Below are 21823 nucleotides of genomic sequence, written 5' to 3'. Positions count from 1 at the left end.
AAGGCTAATGCTGTATACGGACATATTCTAAGATCACAGGTGTGAGTGTTATTTTAACTGCACATTCTGCATTTGCAGATCTGTGTTTTCAGGCGATATTTCGGACCAAGTGCGTGCTGATGGTGAAACATCTTTGATTTTCCTTTATGGCGCTATTATCAGGTCAACCAGTGAGTGGGAGGAGTAGTGGTCTGTTTCAGCTGCCTTCATAGTGAATTTTACTCCCTCAAACCTTCATCTAAAACTGGTCAGGTGAAAAAAAACATAGATCAGGCTTCTTTGAACTCCCCATGAGGACATAAAAAAGAGAAAGAAAAAATCAAACTTCTGGACATATTTTGCTCATAGTGGTTAACCTTACTCTTATGCTTATTAATTGTCAACTTGTTTATTTTCTATCTTGTCTTACAGCGCTTTATGTTTTTGATTAGGGTCTAAACAGGTGGAAAGTCATGTGAGGTTTCATGGAACACAAGCCAGCATGAGTATAAAATCATGACATGAGAGCACCTCTATATAATACAAATTAAAAATGTTCAACTATGTCAGTGAGGCACAATAACATTCATGAGTTGGCATAGCGACAGTGCCTTAACACTTCATGAATTAATTGAGCTATATATTGATTAACTCCCTTTAAGGTTAAAGATGCACAGCTCACACTGACATGAGTGCTACTGCAGCAAATTCATTTATGATTTTTCAGTTGGACATGCAACAAACATATAGGTGTTTTTTTTATACATACAGTGTAATTGAATGACAATAGTTCCCTTTTGACTTTTATCTCTTCTTTTTATTTCTCATTCCTGACTCGTCAGGCTGTGGTGCTGTGCAATGCATTTACATAACTTAGAAATGTTTTGCATCCCTGTTGGTATGGGGGAACACCTTCTACATTCTCTCTGTCTCTCCTACACTGATTCGCACAAACAAACCCACTTCACAGTGCTGCATGCTGCATTGTAGCACCAACAGTGTTCATGCACACAGATGTACACAGATTTTCTGCTGAGTCATAGTCGTACAAGCTCCTGTGTGCTCAAGGGCCAACCTTTGCTTTCCTCATTCTTCTGTTGTGCTTTTTACATTTTTTTTTTTTTTTTATACCTTTGCCGTGGTTTAATTTCTGTCGTTCATGATGCTACACTTTGTTATGGTACTTTCTATGGAAATAGTAGGCATATAGGTGTGAACACGCTCATGCATGTGCAAAACTACATCAATACACAGATGTAGAAGCTCCAATCAATGCATTACATTAATTTATGACTACTCATTAGCTACATTACAAGAACAAATACCGCAACTAAAAATGAATCCGTGCATATTTATACAGACTTACAAATTTGACTAATAGATTGTTGTAACTCAAAGACCAAAGACTTGTGAATTTACTGTATATCATATTTTTTTGTTTTAACTTGACCTGAGGCAGCCTCTTAAAAGACTTTGTAAAAACCAAGAATCTTTACAAAATAGTCTCCTGAAATTTTTTTGCCTTTGAAATTCTTAACATCCACTAAAACTTTTTTTGACCCTCTGAAGCTGATAGTCATGAAATAAGAACAGAGTTTGGAAGTTTAAGGTTTTATTTCCATGGAGGTTATATTTTGCATTTTTGTCTGTTTGTTGTTCAGCATCCACAATTTTGGACGCATCACCCTGATATTTTATTTTATTTTATTTTATTTTATTTTATTTTATTTTATTTTATTTTATTTTATTTTATTTTATTTTATTTGTGTGTAAGAACAGGATTCAATTTTAGCCACTGTAGATGAAAGGTCAAAAATGGGGGTGGTAGGGTGATCTCATTTCTTAACACATTAACAAAACAAATTGAAGGAATTCGCCCCATTTGCATAATCAGAACAGGTAGGTGAGAGTGTTTAGAGTTAGGGTTAATGTTGCATATGGGGACAGAGTATAATAGAAAGTTGTTGCAAATAATTATCTATGTGAAGCCACCGTGAGTTAGCTGCCGTGGTGGAGTTCTGTTAGTCCTTTCTAGTTTTAAATTGTCCTTGCCCTAATGTTCAGGGTCTATCTTAGAAGAATAATATTTTATAGCCTAGGAAATAACTTTTAAGTATGTCTGACAGTGATGGAAATGTTTTTTTATTTATACCTGTCACAGCAGTTTTTGCATTTTGCCTCTGTAGCTATAGTAGCAGTGCTTTTTGTCTGGACTGATTTTTTTTATTCTTGAGAATATGAATAAGCTTCAGTGACACTCCTCACACACATATCTTCATATTCACCGTAAAAACATGTAGCTTTACAATAAACAACAAAACCGAACTATAGCAAATGAATGTAATGAATGAATCCAGATGTAGATTGTCTGAATGTTTTTTCTGGCTATTTACCGGTTGACCTTTAACTCAAATAAGACAGATGTGTTCATCTGTGTAGCTTCATTAGCACGCAAGCTTCAACTTGTAGGTGAGCGGGCACTTAATCGGCCATATTGAAATGTACAAACTCTTCCACATGCCATGTTTTAATGGTAAATAGCAGCTGTACTCTTCATCTGTGTCACTGCACTTGCTGAGGCCAGCTTTAGGAACTTGTTGCATACTATTAAAGCTGAAGAAAAAAAATCTTACAATGCATTGAGCCTTCCCCACGTACATTTCTACATATTATAATGCATGTAATTGATCATGTAGTAGAAAACCATGCAAATGTCACTTCAAACAGAAGCATGAAAACAACACATCCAGCCTTACAGGAAAAACAAGATGTCTGCTGCTTCTGTTCTTAATGGGTTAATGTGTGGTTTACACTTCATACCAAGCCTGTACTGTGCTTGGGAGAATACTGTGAAATTGTGTTTTTATAACAAATTTGTTTGTTACACCTTTGCCCAGTCTTGCACAGGCTCACCTCCAGACAAAGCCACAGCGTTAGCCTCCAGTTGCTGCATCCTCAACCTCAGTATTTTCAGCTTGATGCCCTGTGGCAGCAGGGGAAGCCGCAGCAGCAGCTTAGCCAGTGTGTTTATTCAGGATCCATTAGCGGCAGCGTTTTTATGCTCTCAATAATTCAGCTGGTTGCTCCCTCCTGGGCCGCACTGCCTGACGGGGAGCCGGCTCACTGGAGCTACGCAGTGGGAGAGAGTCGAGAGAGAAAGAGGGGGGTGGAGGGTAGAAGAAGAGTAAAACAGGGAACAATGGCAAAAAAGCTGATCATGGAGAAAATAAAGAGGTACAGGAGGAAATATGGTAATACTCATAATAAGAGATGGCCAAATCAGGCTTCACTTTCATTCCTAATCAATACCCTTTTTGGGGATGTACCAATAAAGAGTTACATATTTTTGCTCACATATCCATACCATGTATTCAGTCATTCAAATGACTAGACAAAATTATTTTATGGCAAATATTTGATACAACTGCTATTCTTCTGCATAATTATGGTAAATATTTCCAATCACTTCTTTAAAACAGGTGGATGAAAATCACAAAATTGTCATATCACTGTTTCCACTGATTCAGATTTTCCCTTTTGTAATGACAATCTTTTTGGACTCCCATCATCTTGAGACTCCTGACCTCTGTTGGCACCAGATGAAATTATTCCCCTATCACATTTGATATTGTTTTTCTATTTCTTTATTTCCAGAGTGCCCCAGACTAGCTTAATATGGTGACAGTCAACAAATACATAAACTGTAAACATAGACAGTTTGTGATTTGATGTAAGAAGAACATCAGACTGTTGGCCTTGGTGGAGGTTTGTGCTCCAAGAACCTTATCAGTTATTTTATTAAGAAATAGTAATAAATGGCTTTTTATTAGTATTGTATGAATTTAATGAAAAATTGATAAACTTGTATTATATTGGCATAAAATGAACACATACATAATTTACGCAATTCACTGTCAAATGAAATTTCATTATGACAGCCCTAAAAATGAATATATTTGCCATTTTCTTAATCTCATCAGTTTTACACAAACATGGATGTTAATTGTTAATAAAATAATGTTAAGTCTTGTTTCATTAGGTTTATAGATTTTAGGCTAATTAGTTGCCAAATAAAAGTAATTATGAGGTGGTAGTCTACCTCAAATATGGTATCTGACATCCATTTAGCAGTTGCTTTTGGCAGTCTTAATCACATTAAAAATGGCAAACACACCCCACTAGTGTGTGTGTGGGAGCTGATATTGATGTTGAGCTTTAATAGGAGGGGACAGGAAAGACTAAGAGCACCTGTCCCCAGACTGCGTTTTACACTTGGATCAGACAAGACCACATATAAGGTTTGTCACAGTGACTTAAGTAGTGCTCACATATTCCTGTAAGTTGTCTGTGTGCATTTACTCATTTGGTTGAGGCTCGACAGACTTCCCACTAATTCCACAGAGAATAACTCTTTTAAGGCATGTGTGGATGCACCGAGCAGCCCTTCTATGGGGTTTTTGTATTAGCTTCATTTTTTTTCTTATATTGTTATCTTTCGATGCTGCTCACAGGAATAAATGCACAAAGACGGCACGCTGCATCTTTTTTTGTAATTATTGTCTAAATGTGGGGAGAAGGGACTGCTCCCAGAGTCTCTTTTCTATCAAACTTTCATTGAATGTGGCAGCTCAAGTCTCTCTGGTTTTGCTTCTGCATTAATGCTAGATGCAAAACAACAGCAGGAGGAATAGTAATTAAATTACAAATACATTGTATCGACCAGTGCACAAGTAGGAAACAGGGTTTTCCACACTTTTGTAAATGGAACTAATGATATTATCGTTGCCAGTTGGTATGACACTGAAGTAAGCACTACAGACAGCTGTTTTAGTTTGAGCTGCACCAAGTGTCCTGCATAGTAAATTAATTTTCTTTGATTTATTTTTTTTGCTGATAGTCCCAACCTTTAATATCTAAAATCGTGGTATCAGCATGGTCTCTGGCAGAACAACTGCAGGCCTCAGGCTTGAATCTCTAACTTCTGCCAGCCCCTCGGTTTTATTGCTTAAGAACTAATGTTTGACTTTGTCAGTCAATATGCTGAACTTGATTGGCTTATGCTACCAGTTCCCCATTTGTTTTACTTGGTGTTCTCTCTCGTCCTCTGTTTCTCATAATTCAACCCAGTGCAGCAGACAAATTTGTTGTTTTAACTGTTTTATAAAACAGGTATTATGTTAATGAGAAAAGCAGAGTATTGTCCAGATATTATTTTGAGTACCTCGAGGGAAATTGGCTTGAAATCTTCCAAACAGTGAACAGACAAAGCAGATGGTTTAGGACAGAAAGATGGCAATTAGCTGGAGCTATAATTTATATCATTCTTTGCTAGAAGCAGTGATCATCTATAACAAGTGTTACTTCAGTTCCACAGCTGACAGACATATTTTAGTGTATTTTTTTCCTTCTTTTTCAGGACATCCAATCCTACCTCGAAAGTCAAGTCTTCCTAAAAAGACTTGAGAAACTTGTAGTTTTATTTATTAATATTTCAGATTACATTTCACATTCCTTTTAAACTACTTTTTTAGTTCTTCTTGGCCTACAACTGGCCTTCCCTTACTTGTCCTTCCGTGCCCCCACAGCCTTCAACTGCACCTGTTTGCCATGTTGGCATATCTCCTCAGTGGCATTGACCCTGAGTTAGAAGCACACTGCAGATCAAAGCAGAGAGGGCTGTTCAGTGATGAGAATTGGATCGGTGTAATAACTTTAATATATGGATTTTAAATTGCAACAAAATTTTAACACCACATAGTCCAAAATCCTGCAGAGGCAGTGGGTTTTAAGTAGGACTGACCTTTACCCACAACGTCGAGGCTGGAATTCTTTGTGTCTACAAACGCATACCCTGTCCTAGAGCAATGCATTAAATCCCTCCATGTACCGGCAGTGGTCTTGACACTTGAGTCTAAGCTACAGAAGAGGTAGACTGCCAATAAAGTTACATGTGAGCGACAAGATTATGCATGCACATGGCAAAGGCTGCGAGATATGACCAAAATCTGTTAATATATTTGTGATTTCATATACAGATAATCATATCATGACATATTACATTTTATATATTGATTATGTAAATAGATTCTAAAAGGAAACCAATCCCATTTTTAAAATGTTGATTATATGTTCCACAATAAAAAGGTAATTTCTTTTATTTTATTATTTCTCTCAAATTTCAACCAACCATGTAAGCAAACAAAAGGCATGAATGTACTGTATATAACTGGAAAAGTATTATTTTCTGTGCTCTGACAGTTTTACACAAAAACTACTGTCAAAAGTAGTAACCACTCTTTTGGGTACAAACTCCTCTTTTTGTCATTTTCCAATTAATCTACAAGAAGAAGTCTGTGTGGAAAAACCACGATTTATTGTCATTTCAGGCGTCTCAGATACCTAGTGTTTGTTCCTAGTGAGTGACATGCAAGCTTCGCAACATTAAAGTTCAAGATAGGATGGTTTCAATCAAAAGTGTTTTTACTTGAATGTAAATTGTCTGTTTGAACTGTTGAGTTTTATCTTTTAGCACCCTGACAGTTTTCCACTTAAAGCAGTTTTTTAGTATTAGAAAAAAAACTTATTTATTTAAGTTGGAGTTGTCTGTTAATATATCATTAATAAGTATCTAAGCAGTTTGGTTGGGTCATTGGTGTCATTAGTCACTTTTCCACTGGCATATGCGCAAAACTTTACCAATATTTTCTAAATGTCGAAAAAACAGAAGTGTGTAATGTCAGTTTTTCCATTAAATCACAAATATGAAGATTTATTTATTATTGCGAGATGACATAAGAAGTCATTCCATTAATATGGTGCTGAATGTAAATATTCTGTTGATTTGCAGACATATTCATTATTATTATGTATTACCCCTCTATCGTATTAAATTAAAAAATTATTAGTTTCCTGGTGTGTCCACACATACCGCGCTATATTTCTTTTAAAACTCTTCTTCACTTGTTGTAATGTCCGTTAACATTTGTTTGTTTTTTTTATTCACGTGTCTCTAGTTGTGGTAAAAGGTCTTTCCATTCCAGTTTTGTGTGATATACCATTTGTGCTACGCCCTAAAAACCATCTCTTGCCAGCGCAAAAACTTCTAATAGAAAAGAGTGTTTTGGTGAAATTGTCATTTTTCCATTAGGTAAATTTTTATGCGCAAGTTGTATTTGCGCAATTTGAGAGTCAATGGAAAAGTGACTGTTGTCATGTTGCAAAGCTCTACTTGTGTTTTGATGGAAAAACAGTAGAGAGGGTGAGAGTATTAAAGTAAAGTCAGCTTTATTGCCAGTTTTGATAAGTGTACATTGTATACAGAAAACTGAAATTACAAAACTCTAACATAGTAGAAAAGTATAAAAATTAGAATAAAATAACTATAAACAGAATATAACTATAACATAGAATTGAACTACAAACAGCAGAGGATTGAGGAGACAATAAATAGATAATAAAAGTGAAGTTAAACAGATGACATATTGATAATAGAAGTTATTGATATAAAGCGACATATTCAGATCAGAGTCCAGGGTTTGAGTGTGTGAGGGGTTGAGCTTCCTGACAGCCTGGTAGATGAAGCTGTCCTTCAGTCTGCTGGTCCTGGCCCGGAAACTCCACAGTCTCCTCCCTGATGGCAGCAGACTGAAGAAGCTTTGGGATCACCTGCAATATGGAGGGGAGGGAGACAGCAACAATCTTCTCTGCATACTTCTGTAACTGTTGAGAACTAAAGCCATGACGTTTATGAGGTTCAGAAAACAGGTGGCATACAGACACCTGAACAACCGACAGGCATTCTTTCCTCCTTTCAAATCCTGATCTTAGACACTGCTTGTAGATGCAGTGCCCACGCTGTTTATTCATGCTACATATTTTTGCCAAAACCGATTACCCTCCGGCGTGTAGTTATTGCCACGGCATTTGATGTCAGCCGGCATGGACATTGTCTTCAAAGGCCTTCCCAGCGTTCCCTTCAGCGCTCCCATCTCTGTTCTCACACTCCTCCTTCCATCCTGCGTCTCCCCTCTTCTCTCTGCCTCCCTCTGGTTTGTCATGCTGTCACTTTTCCTCAGAGGGCACACCCTGACCTTGTTTTCAGGCGGTCATGCTGGTGTTAGGTGTGTAGTGTGTGCACGCTCATTTCATTCTCCCACAATGCTTTGACTATGATTCTAAATCTGAATCTGAGGATTGGGTTGTTATGCCTTTCACTCACATTTCAGACTCAGGAAGTGGCAGAAATAATACTAAAATCTGTTACTATATGCATAGTGATGTAGAGCAATAAAACAATGATGATACAATCACAATATAACACTTTATGTAGTCTTTACATTTTTGTTTACATTTTAGCTAAAACTCTTACTATCATTGTTTATTCTTGAGATTTCTGAAATGTTCAGCTTCCTATTTTGACCATGAAGAATACTTTAAAACTGCAAGTACTTTTACATGTTGTTGATGTGGAAATCAGAATGTGCTCATTTTCTTCTCATTTAGCTTTTTTATCATTTTTTCACATTGTAAAGATGCAACTATATGATAGCAAATAATTTTTAACATTGTAGAATTTTTCAATTTTCACTAAAAAAACAGGCCTTCAAATGCAAAACAAACCATGATTTGACATTTATCAAACATTTATCTATACTGACTGTTTATGATAACACTTGAGACCAAATTGTCTGGTCCTGATGTACCTGCCATGTGCGTCTCCACAGAGGCAGCTCTTGTGGCCTGTCTTTCTGTGTCCCTGTTACAAAACGCTGAGTCACCTTCTAGTCCCTGTGTCCCCTAATAGGCCATAAGCAAACAGCCATGGTGAAATAATGGCCTGACTGCTGAAACTAGGCCCTCCCCCCTGTGTGGAAAAGGGGAAAACGAGAGCGGAATATTGAACTCACTTCACTTGGCGTGTGTGTATACGTGTGCACGTATGTATGTGTGTTGTAAAGAGCAGTGCCATGGCAACAGCTCTCTGTGGAGTAGAAAGCAGGTGGGTGGCACTAGGCTCAAGCTCTAAGCTCTTATGTGTGTGTGTGTGTGTGTGCGCGTGCATGCGTGCACGCGCGCTTGTTGAGTGTATTGAAATCATGTCAGGTGGACCTCCCGCAGAGTATCGCAATGCATTGTTTGTAATTAGACACCCTCACAGTGGCTCAATGCACAACAAATGAGCAGTGATCTGAAGTTGAGGTGGTTTGTATGGGAGGGGGTAAAAGAGACTGCGTTCATCAACAGTCTGTGCAAACCTTTACCGGCAGCGGGAGGCTGGAAAAGTGGGATGGAGAGGACTATTTCAGACTCTGACCTCATTTGAAAGGATGCATTCTGGTTTTGTTTAGCTGGTTTTGACACAAATGGAAGATTTTAGTAATATTTAGCTTTCTTCAAAGGAAGCTTGTCAAAATTGCATGTCATTTTGGTGGTAGAACACATTAAACATCTCTTAAATCTATATGAACTGCAGTTTTACCCTCGGCCCTTGCCGTGGGGTATTGTCATCAGTTTGTCATCCGTCTGTATGTGCAAAATCATTGGTGTAGACTGAAGGCCAAGTGTTTTCAAGTGCGGGCATGCTTCTCAGGCAAATATTAATATGAATGTCATTAGTGATGTCCCAATCTGGATTTTTTTTGCTTCCGATCTGTTTTTTTTTTTTAGGATTAGTTTTGCCGATACCGATCTGACACAGATCTGATACAGACTTCTTACAATAAAATTTTGATTTCAATTTGGAGTTATTGTTTATAGGTTATTATGCTATTATTTTACTTGAGATCACAAGTAAGCTGAATGTGGAACCTGAACTAAAACAACTAGGACACCTTTGACTCCCAGTAACTTTAGCGTAAATTTTACACTTTCCAAATTCATACTGTGGGACAAATTAGAACCTTCGGTGTTTGCCGCTGCTGTAGCTGGTCTATAGACATGTCCGTCCAGGGATTATATGGGGGTGCGCTCTGCGACGTACGTTAGTAATGTGCACATCAGCATGTTACCCATGGGGCGGGTCAAAAGAATGTCAGCATCACTACCGGACCTTAAAGTGAAAGTGAAACCTATAGATGTTTTACTAATTCCTCTAAGCCTCTCACTGTTGTGCAGCTAATTTTCCTTTTCCCTACCTTCAAATAGCTAATTTGAGGGAGCAGGACGTGTGTTTACCCCTCGCCCCAAAATCAGGTCCGGATTGGCCTGATCTCGTGACTAAATCCAATCTTCTACAAAATGCCAGATTGGCAGCTCAACAGATCTGTAGATCGGATCAGGACATCCCTAAATGTCATTAATTTATACTAAGTAATGACAGAATATGTAACTGATTTAACTGGTTAAACAGACAGCCCTATCTATAATCTAAACTTATACCACTGTTATTGTGACTAGCAGTTTGGATGAGGTGATACATGTCTCTGAGGTTGCGTCTTTTATAGATAACCTAGACCTCACCTCAGGGGAAGTAGTCGGCTTTCAAACCGCTGGCTTTCATGGTTGTACAGTGACATCCGATACAACCTCAAAAAGCTTTTTAGAGCGCTCTTAGTGTCTACTTGCTGCATTTACTGTCAGAGGGGCATCCAGAAGAGGGAAGGCGCTACCTATGTTAACGGAGAATCATGCTTAAAAAATACTTCTATATATGCTCAGCTATTTTCATTTGCCACAAAAGAGTCATGGGCTTTTTATGGAGGTCCCCACCAAATCTAAAACGAACTGCTCCTTCTCCGAACCTTAGCTTCACCAATTCAAGTGTTGAAATGACTTCCTATTGAACTGCGCTGAAAGGATATTGAGCAGTGATGGTTGGGTTTGAATGCAGTCTATTTTGCCTTTCAGGTACAGCTAGTGCTACAATTTGCCAGTGTGTGAGTGACTTGGCACTGCCTTTTCAAACAGAAAACGACTCCCTCACAGAGCTATTGTTACCAACACAGTGCTGTCCACACAGACACATGTCAGAGACGGAGGTCCACAACTGTGCAACTCACTCGCTATTGTGTAGCAGTCAGAAACAGCTATGATGGATGGATGTATGAATGGGTACTTTGACTTTTTTTATATGTGCATCTGTCAAGCTTGCGTTTCCTTTTTTTTTTTTTTTTTTTTTTTTTTTTACTCTCAAGTTAAAAATGGCACAAATGTAATGCAGTCACTTGTTGGACATAAATATGTGCCATGTCTTGGGCTGATCAGAAGATTTAAAATTCAACCTCAGGAATTGGGTTGCGTGATATTTTATGTGTCACCCATAAATTTACATTTCACTTCATGATAACGCTGAATGTTTGAATTGTGACAGGGTTACTTGAGCATTTTTTTAGCTGAAGGAATGCATGACATGGAACATTATTTACAAAACCACTCTTTATTAAAGGTCCAGTAGTATTCAGTCAGCCCCATCTTGTACACTATGATTCAGTAACACTGTAAGAAAACAAATGTAGATTTTTACCTGCAGTTCAGTCTACTTCTAGTTTGTGTTTTATTGTTCTTTGTAGTTTTTTTTTTCTTTTCTGTTAAGACATATTTCACTTTAGTCTATTTCATAAACTAAATATAACTCAAGATTCTCACAGATACTTACTGACTCCTAAGTTTTTATGTAGCTCCACTGCTGTATCTCTGTCGTTTTCAGGGCTGTTCATTTTAATAACTTATGTCATGTTTTACCCTGTTGGTTTTAGTCTTTTTTTTAAGTATAGCAATCCTGCTTTGTACCATACCCATGCATTATAATTGCAGTCGTTCTGGTTAGTTGGTGTGCTTTAAAAATCCCTCCACATTTTGCTGTGATTCCTCCATCCATCCATCTTTTACGGATATTAATTGCTGCAGGGCTAGCTGTCGTCTTTGTCTTTGTGAAGCGAGCGATCTATTAAAGAAAGGTGTCCTTTCAAAGTGAAAGCTAAATAGCTGACTAAAGGGCCGCTCCTGTCATCCCGCTTCTCTTCACCAGGGCCTCCATTGTCCTCTGTGTGTTCGCCTGTCTCTTGCCTCTGCTTTCCTCTGCCGTGTTACTGCACTGGTGCTCCAGCACACCCACACTGTCAGATTCACTCACTGTCTGTCTTCTCTCGCCCGTCTTCTGCTCTCTGTGTACAGGAAGAACAGAACAGAGGGAAGCCAAACTGGGAACACCTAAACGAAGACCTTCATGTCCTGATCACAGTGGAAGACACGCAGGCCAGAGCCGAGATCAAGATGAGGAGAGCAGTGGAGGAGGTCAAGAAGCTCCTCGTACCTGCTGTGAGTACACACCCCACACTGCGATTGCTACTTATTGCTATATTTGCTATTCTTATAGGCGTTGCCATTCTAGTTTCTATAAAGTTCATACAGAGGACATGACTGAGCTCTGATTTTGGTTCACTTGAGCCCAGAGAAGTCTTGATGCTTGACTCTGTGAACAAACAACAGGATAATTAAGCTGCATATGGCATTTCACCTCTTTCCCACTGTTGGCATCCTGTTTACTTCCATATATAGATATGGGAACAGGTTGACTGTACCCCCAGTAGAGTGGAAAAACAGAGCTAGCCACACACACCTCCTGTGACTGCCACATTTCATCTCTGCATCCCTGTGCCCTAGCTTCCTCATCCACTGTGCCACTGGTAAAGGCAACCGGTAGTGATTTTGGCATTCAGTGTGTATTTGCCCAGATAACTGGGGTGACCAGGTGGCCAAGGCAGCTGAAGACCCATATTTTTCATCCGGTGTGGCAAAAGCACAGGGCTAGGTGGTCAGCAGAAACGGGGCCAGTACTCTGCCAGTAATGCAAGGTTAAACCAAGGGGGGCAGAAAATGGGACTGTAATGTAGTTAAGCTGCTTCCCTTTTACAGTTTATCCTGTAACAGTCAAATTTCAAGTTTAAAATCCAGCAAGGACAATGTTTGCCATAGATATAGCTGTATTAGTTTTTTTTCATTAGCAGAATTGCAGTGCTTTCTACATGCAGTGAGCAAGTGATACCCAAAAGAAGAGAACACTCTCTAACCCATTAACCCATAAATATTGTTCCTATCCTGTATCTTCTTAAGCCAAAGACACTCCGTAAAACATTCCTTGAACTATATGTCTACCTAGAATATATAAATAGCTGATCATACATTAATAAATCCAATTTAGAAAAGCCAAACAAATCCCCAAAAATAAATGGGTGATTAATCCTTACTGAATGTTTCATAGAGCAGAGTGTCTTTTTTTTTTTACATCAGGTTTTACACTACTTGATTATGGAGAAAAAGCGTAGAAGGTTGTACAGCAGCTTTCAAAACCATTCCTTGTGACAGACAGAAACTCTCTCTTGAGATCTCACTACACTCACATAAAAATACACACAGGCACGGCATGTACAGCTTCACATTTTCAATATTCCATGACACTGCAGTCTTTCATATTTGCAGATCTTTCGTCCATTTCAACAGGCAATCCGAAATGTATAAAAATTAGCATTGCGTGTACAAAACTTTTGGATATATATATTTTTCACTGCTACCAAATGTCAGGTTTGATCTGATATGTATGTAAGCCTTAAGAAGTAATGCATCACATGTCTTTATGATGAGATGCAATATTTGCATTAGTCTCTCTTTAGATTTGATGAGACATAAGCATTTTTTTTCTAGACCCATGGCTAGTTAAATGCATTGTGATTTTGTTCAAATACATGTGGACAAAGGCAAAATGCATGCAGTAGTCACTCACATCATCAGTCATCTGTGCTGAAACAACACATTTCATACTATTTCATTGAATTATGGCACATTCCATTGTCTTGGTGATGAAATTGTAGATCACGTTCACATGGTGTGCACTATGCAGATGTTGCACTTGGTCTAAAATGGTTGTTTTATCCGGTCTCAAAGGATTAAATGTGGTTTAAAGACTGGTTAGTAGACAGAAAGGTTTGGAGAATCAAGCATGCTGTGTAATGATATGCTTGGTCTAATTACAGGAAAATGTAACTTAATGATGGCTGCGTACAAGACCAGTTTTATCTCAGTAATAGTCAGGTCGGAGTTTTAAGACAGACACTAGGTGCGTTTCCAGGGGTCTTCAGTCTAGTATGATAGCTCGCCCTGCCTGTCTCGGCAGTGTGGAAAGCACATCAATTCACGTCCTCTTGTTTAAGGATTGCTTTTCTCAATTCAGCCTGCCTGTCACTTGTTTCGACACCCGCTTTGTTCCCGGGTGTGGGAGTGTTTCAAATCTCCACATCCTTTGTATGTAGAGAGAAGGATGTTGACACACTTACACATAGACGCACACGATTTTGTACATGCACTCAAGAACTTGAGGATGAAGCCATTTCTGGGAGCGACAGTGTTCTAAAGAGTGATGTAGAATGAGTCACTGTTAACACACATGGAGACACATACACAACAAACCCCCTTTTGGCATCCTTTAAAGTCAATGACAGCTCTCTGCAGCTAATGCTCATCTAAATGGAGTACCACAGAAATAGCTTCCTCACTTTTCTAGAAATCTCTCCGCATTTCACAGCTTGACAAGTACATTAAAGATTGGTCTAGTGATTAAGTATCTGAACTGTGTGGTGGGTTAACATGAGAAAGCAGGCTGCAATTCCAGCTTTGAAATAAAGTCTTGCTCAGTTTTAGTCAACAGTTGTCAAGGTTTATGATTTTCATTGCATATAAAATTTGGTTTTAAACGTGTGTTAATGGAAACAAAATTTGATGACATTTGCTCCTTTTGTAGATCTGACCTTCCTTTCTACTCGCACTAGGGAATAGACTTTTAATGCACATTAACACAATGGTCTGACAATGGCCTAGGGTATGGCAAATTTAAATGTCAATAGAAGTGACGTAGTTTCACTATTGCAGAGTATGTGACTAGTAGCCCTGTCCCTGAGTGCTGGGTCTGTGCATTATCTACCCATGAACCCCTTAGGGTGCACTATATTTCCTTCATGGCATTGTGTGCACATGCCATGAGTGGGTGGGCATTAGGGCTGGCAGTAATGCCCTTTATCATGCTAAACTAAATTGGATTAAAGTATGGACGCGCTGGGTACGCAGTGTTCTAATGAAGGGCATCTTCTCCGCGTTTGGCAGCGTAAAATCGCCTTTATTAAATCGCACAGGAAACAAAATGAGGTCATGCTTTTTATTCTCTTTCAAGGAAACAGGCTCCATTTGTCATTGAAGGAGACTCAGCTGCAGAAGTGAAACAAAAAGAGTCATTGAGTGATCAGTGAAAAGATTGTTTTGTCTGCAAATCTGGTCTTAAATAGAAGTTAAATGCTTTGCAATGACAATTTTTCATTTAAATCATCTCATAATTAACTCACTCAGGATTGTAACGCAGGAATCGTGGCATGGAAAAAACCATCTAGTTAAACAATTAAGTTACTGTAACACTGACATAACAGCATTTCTTTATGTGAGGGAGAAGCAATAGCGGCGTTTATAAATATTGTGGAAGTATAGTTTGCAATTTGAAGAATAAAAATGGTATTTTGTTTTAAACATTTTAGAAAGTTATTGAACTAATAACCAGCTGTGTATCATAATAACAGTATGCACTTATATTGTAATGGTTTGCAGCCACAGGTTATTTGGCAGAATTGTGTCTAAGTAGAGGTGTATGAGAATGTGCTTGTACTTTTTTTTTTTTTTCTTTGCCTACTAGCAGTTGACATATCCCGTATTTTCTCACTGAGATTGATTGGCAGCTGAAAGAAGATACTGATGTGGAGTATTTAAGGTTAACACCCATTTCTCTTTGGCCTCTGTAGCGCTCTTTTGCTCCCCAGTCCCCTGAACTCTTCAACTCCCCGTGAACTGGGTGCAGGGGAACATCGGCGAGATGAGAGAGAGGCAGAGAGGGGGGAGAGGAAGGGAGATGGGTGGGAGAGCTTGATTGAGCTACTCTTTCAAGTGTGGATTTACTCCGCTGATCCTGCCCCAGCTCATGCACACCCCAGTACACACATGCGCTTAGAAAAATACAGGCACGTACGCACACATCCATACTGAATAAAATGCCCCGTTCATCCCATGAGTCCTTGGTTAAGGCCCTCAAACAGCACTGGCAGGAGAGCCCTACTGCACTTTAACTAACCCCCTCTCAGATTCATGCAGAGCTGTGTGCATAGAAACCCTAACTGGCCTATTGCACTGCTCCATTCTGTTTATAGATCGGCTGCAGGTCAACAAAGACAAATGAGTGGGCGGGTGCTATGTTGTAATTGACAGGGAGGCAGGAAACTTAACTCTTGTACATGCCACGATGATGGTGATTTCCGATGACATCTCTAATAAGAATTAACTCTCAGGGGACCTTTGTTAACAGGTACATGCTTCAAATAAATCTGAAATATCCCCCTATATCACACAAATATTGGATGATAATGAGACCTGGCTTCTATGCTTAACAGGCGCCTCATATACACATGATTTTATATCAAGTTGACCTCTGACCGTAGAGCCATTTAGGAATTATCAGACTAATGTTTCAAGGGTTTTCTTCTTAAAGTGGACAGCAACAGTTGTCTGTAGGTGAGTGTTAGTTCCGACTTGCACAGAATTTTCCCTCAGAGAGAAGGTGTTAGAGAAGTGAGGAAGTGTGCTGTCAAAAAACAAATGCTAAATGATAATCAAAAAGGCTTATTTGTTATAATGGTTCACAGTTTTGGAGGCAGTTTTTTTTTTTTTTGTGGCAAATAACTTGACAAATGGGTGAAATACACACATCTGGACTGATTTAGCTGTTCATATCCACGTTTGTTGTGTTTGCTTGTATATTATGATATGCACACTATCCATAAAGACCCGAACAGCCACTAGCATCCAAAACCATCTTCTGATCTAACATCTTTAATATCCGTTGATCCATTGATCCTATCAATACATGTAAATAATTGGTGTAAAATGCAGTTTGTCATCTTTTCGTGGTCATCAAATATGACCCATTTGGACATTCAGAGGCTCCGTAGTTAAAGTAGAAACAATGTCATCCTCTACAACATTGATTCACCAGTAAAACCCATGGAGTTGGATCAATGACAGTGGATGGAGACACTTGTTTTATGCTCAGTTATTGATATATTTGTTCAAAATGTCACTTTTTCTTCAATTTTCTCCGTTTCTCATTTAGTAACCTTTGAATTTACTCTGAGTTTTAATAAACATCAACAAAACCAAGGGATTAAATATGGGAAAATTCCTCATTTACACTGAAAAAATGCTAAGTGCAACGGAAAATATTATTATGATTGGTGATAAATCATTTAAGAAAGGTTAAATAGAGAGAAAAAATAATTTGGGAACTACCACCAAGTAGCGCTGGGTCTTTATGGGTTAAAATGTGTGATTGACATTGACAGGTGCATATACTATATATTGCTAAGCATATCATAAACTCTCATCGGTCCCCTCAGGTCACAGCACTGTTTGAAGGGTTTATGGGAAAGTGACAGACAGGCAGACAATTGGTTGAGGCCATTTGTGACAGTACAAAAGCCTTGTCCTTACGTAACCCTGAGTGCTCTCTTAGAATCTTTTTGCTGTTAAGAACACTACATTCTGAAGTGTTTACGTTTTTTTAAACACTTGAACTGAATCTCACCCAGGTGTAGTCAGGCTGAGGACTGTCTTTGGGATAAAACAAAGACTTCATTCTTCAAGTCTTTCACGTTTCTCCTTCTCTAGAACTGTTCTTCTTAGTATTAATTCTAGACCAATAGAATTTAAACAATAATGGCTCGGCCCTTTAACGTTGTACATATAGAATACAGAGCCTATAATTCTGCCATATTTCACTGCGAGTGCGCCAGTAGAAAGATAGGACTGTAAATGGAAATGTGTTACCCTGGAAAAACAACGCCAGCATTGCACCTTATACCTTTTGTGAGATGAAAATGTGTTATTGTGTGTGATTTAAACTTCATAATGCAAGTTCTTGTGAAGGCCATTACTGTGGTGATGACATATTGTAGTTTTAATTATTATGAGTAGTGGCGATCATGTCAACCTTGCTTCTGAATCAGTCTAGGCATTTGCTGCAAGGTACCATTATAAAGAGATATATCTGTCTGGCTTAGTCCTGCTCAACTTTAAGAAAAAAAATGTGTTGAACAAAATTGACCCTCATTTAGCCATCTCCTTTAAATAGTTTATTTAAAGTACAGCATTTACATTTCCAGCTTCACTGGGCAGAAATTCAATGATTACCGATCACTATATTGCCATTCAAGTGGTTTGACAGGAAATAACTAGAGAAGAACCCCCTTGCTCTGGATACTGTTTTCAAGTTATAGAAACTGATAGAAAATACATTCTGGATTGGAGGTTTTGTCAGGCTTTGTCTACAACAGGGCTCAAAACAGAGGCTTGGAAAAGTGCCTTCACTTTTATGCAGCGGCACCAAAGAAAGTAAGGTCAGACCTGTATATTTTACAGTCTAAAAATACACTCCACTTGGCCTTTTACTGAAGGAGGTGGACTTAAGATATTTCACTTTTATCAACTAAAAAGTTTGCAGCATTTTCCCATTGTTACCCCATTTTATATTTGAAGTAATAAATTATATTAGCATGATTTTCAACCATTTTTGTAATGTTTTCTGAGTACTTTTATTAATATAGTAATAGAATAAATATTATACTATACTTTGGTTGAGGTTTGCAATAAAGTGTGTTAATTAAAAAAAAAAAAAATCTAACTTTTACGGTTGTTACTGGTGTCCCAAAGACACAAAAAATGCAAAGAAAACATTTTTCCTTGCTGCTTCCTCAGTAAGGATTTAAATGGGCTAATGCACACACAGACACTTTTAAGAGCTTATATAAAGATGGAAATGTTGGGTTTGAAAAGGCAACGATCCCACACAGAAAGTAAGAGCTAGTTGGTCCGGGGGCATTCGGGCCCTAGAGAGCAAAGTGCCCGTCTCTCTGAATGAAACTGTCATCTCTAAGAACATAGTAAGCATGGTCACAGAGCGGCTGCCTCCAGCAATACTCTCCATTTGCAACACAACAGGAACCCAGTCCTGCTCTCCTGCTTCTGACTGCTGCCTCTTTGACTCCCCCTACCTCATTTTTATAAGTGCTATTTTTGATTTTTTTTTTTTTTTTTTTTTCATCTTCTTTTTTGTGGCCATAGTATATTATATTATGACATGGCTCCACTTTTATGTGTTAGTAATTTGTAGCAAAGTTAGAAGCTTCTGCTGCCACTTACCACAGACCTCTGCTTCAGTTGCCATGTTTGGCTTACCAATCCACCCCACAGGCCAAAACTCAGTTTCTCTATTCTGCAAACCTATATGGCTCTTTGTTCTCATTCCTGCCTCCATTCCCTTGAGTTTTCTGTCCCTCCCTTCCCTCTGTTCCTCATTTCTCTCTCGTCTATGCGCCACCTTTGAGGAGGAACATACAGTAGATGGTGTTTTTGCAAAAAGGCGGACAGATGGACCTTAATGGACGCCAAGTTTGGCGATCTGCAGGGTGTTGTGTCTGTACTCGGCAGTATGTATCCGGCTTGGCAAAAAAGTGCTACACCGGCAGCACCATCAGAACCGCTCTGACAGGAACAACATGCACAGAACAGGCAGAGCTTAGACTTAAACAGTGGAATCTGTTTTAGCCATGCACTGACTTCGCAATCAATAAGCACCTCTTTTTGTTTTTCTTTCTCTCTTTCCAAATCTAACTCTTTCCTACTCTCTCTCTGTCAGCAGTGTATGACAAATGAGTACAAAACACCATCTGGCTGCATCCATCCATGTGTGCCTCTCCAATTAATGATGTTTATTCTTTGTTGCACCTACCTATCTCCACCATTCTTCTTTTATTTACTCTTAATTTACCTTCTATTCTCTTTTCTTCTGTCTTGTGTCAAATCTGCAAGAATAAACGTACATTTGGCCTGACCAGCTTGTTTGGCACATGCATATGACTGACGCATTTCTCAAATTTTTCTTTTTTGGCTCATGGTTAGAATGAGTCTCAATGGTAGAAAGTAAGAAAGACGAAAGTTTCTGTCGTTCCTGGGCTTCATCGTGTTGCATCACATGCTTGATTTTTGTCATATACTATTGTTACATGCTTAACTCCTTGTTCAAAATGAGTAGTTTCACTAAATTTAGTTTCTTTCTGTTATTTAGTAGTAGTAGTAGTTGTTTATTCGGTCATTAATTACTTTAAACAACACATTGTTCCATATACAATGTGACCGAAAAGGGTTTAGGCTGAAGTTAAGACTTATTTGGCCTAACCCTATTTAGAATTAACACAATGTTTCCACATGAAAACAAACAAACAAACAAAAATTTTTTCAGTGTAATCATTGCTAAATATACAACAGAAGAGAATACATATTTAATTTAATTCAAGTAAATCATGTCCTTATCTCAACAACCAATATAAATCCTAGTCTTTTAAACAGATATTTTCTTTAGTCAACCCTGAGCTCTATATTTTTGAATAATAGTTAATTTGTACGTCTTTTTAAAAGTTTTAATTGTTTTAGACTGTTTGAATCAATCTTCCAGGCCATTCCAAAGATTAACCGCTCTAATGGAAATACATCTATTGTTTTTTTTGTTCTTGCCTTAGCTTTTTTTAAAATGCCGGTTCCTCTGAGGCTATACTGATTTTTCCTACATTCAAACATCTCCTGGATGTAAGGAGGGAGATGATTATTGTGTGCCTCGTACATCACTACCACTGTATTAAGGTCAACAAGATCATGTATTTTCAGTAAATTATGCTCTGTAAAAATAGAATTTGTTGGTGTGAATTTGTTGTTTGGAAATTACAGGACTGATATAAGGATATGAAAGATCTCACCACTGACCTCTGCTCTAGTGCAAAGATGCTGCCAGACACATAACTTGCTGTTTATTTAATAATGTTACATGTGTTACTTACCCCTGTCCTGTACATTTGTGTGCATGTAAAGGGGATGGAATTACCATAGTAGATATTATATTCCTGTGTTGGCCAGCTTAAGTAGGCTTAATGGCACCCCAGGCAGGCAGTAGGTAGATAGTTTTAGTCATCGTGGCTGCTCTATCTTTCCCTGTAGGCTGTTATTACCTTCATCAGGCTAATGAAAGAATTGTATTGGATCATATTAACCTCCTGATCTCCACCTCCCAGGACACTACACTTACAACAGGCTGGACTCCACTGCTCAGCGCTCCCATTATATATCTATATGTGTGTGTGTGTGTGTGGTTTATGAGAGAGGGAGAACGGTGCGCCCATCCCACCTACACGTAGACTCTGCCTCTCCCACATGAATGTTAATCATCTTTTTAATTGGCTTCCTTGACTTGATGACCTCTACTTGAAGACTGTGCATCACTGCGCACTTCCTCCAGTGATAATTCCCTACTTTGCCTGTACTCTGTCCTTGTACGTCTGTGTTTTACTTTCCATTCACTCTCCAAACAGTAGCAAACACAGCTGGCCCGGAGGCACTGTGACCTGCAACTCCGACCACCCTCTCGTCCTGCCCTTTTATCCTTTTCCATCTTCACCCCGTCGCACTCCTTCCACTCATTTACCCAGCCTTTTAGTCTCTCTGTGGCCCGCTAATACATGTGAGACGGGTATTTTAGAGACGCGTCGAAACCTCTGAAACCAGTGAAGCAGAAAAGAGCAAACACTAAAACTGTGTGATGTATAAATCACCTCTGATTAATGATCTAGAGGTGATAAGTGGGTAATTGGAATTGACCACTTAAACCCTTTTACCACAGGAAACAGATGTGGCTTTTCTGACACTTAAGCCAATAATGATCAGGACTGCATGTCATTTGATTGGTTAGTGTGTGAGAATTGACCACAATGGGCCGTGA

The 21823-nt window shown here is 38.6% G+C and overlaps 1 protein-coding gene across 5 annotated transcripts in view; it reads left to right on the top strand.

The window, feature by feature from the left end:
- Positions 1 to 21823, top strand: part of LOC115413725 (protein quaking-A) — a 95735-nt gene that overhangs the window by 47892 nt on the left and 26020 nt on the right. For all 5 annotated transcript variants that reach the window (XM_030126770.1, XM_030126767.1, XM_030126768.1 and 2 more), the window contains exon 4: positions 12091 to 12234. In XM_030126770.1, coding sequence (XP_029982630.1) covers positions 12091 to 12234 — 144 coding nt within the window. The remainder of the gene's footprint in view (positions 1 to 12090; positions 12235 to 21823) is intronic.

The sequence above is a fragment of the Sphaeramia orbicularis genome, chromosome 22 (genome assembly GCF_902148855.1).
Source record: "Sphaeramia orbicularis chromosome 22, fSphaOr1.1, whole genome shotgun sequence".
NCBI classification, from domain to species: domain Eukaryota; kingdom Metazoa; phylum Chordata; class Actinopteri; order Kurtiformes; family Apogonidae; genus Sphaeramia; species Sphaeramia orbicularis.
The sequence above is the reverse complement of the archived record's forward strand: the minus strand, read 5'-3'. Positions and strand labels throughout refer to the sequence as shown.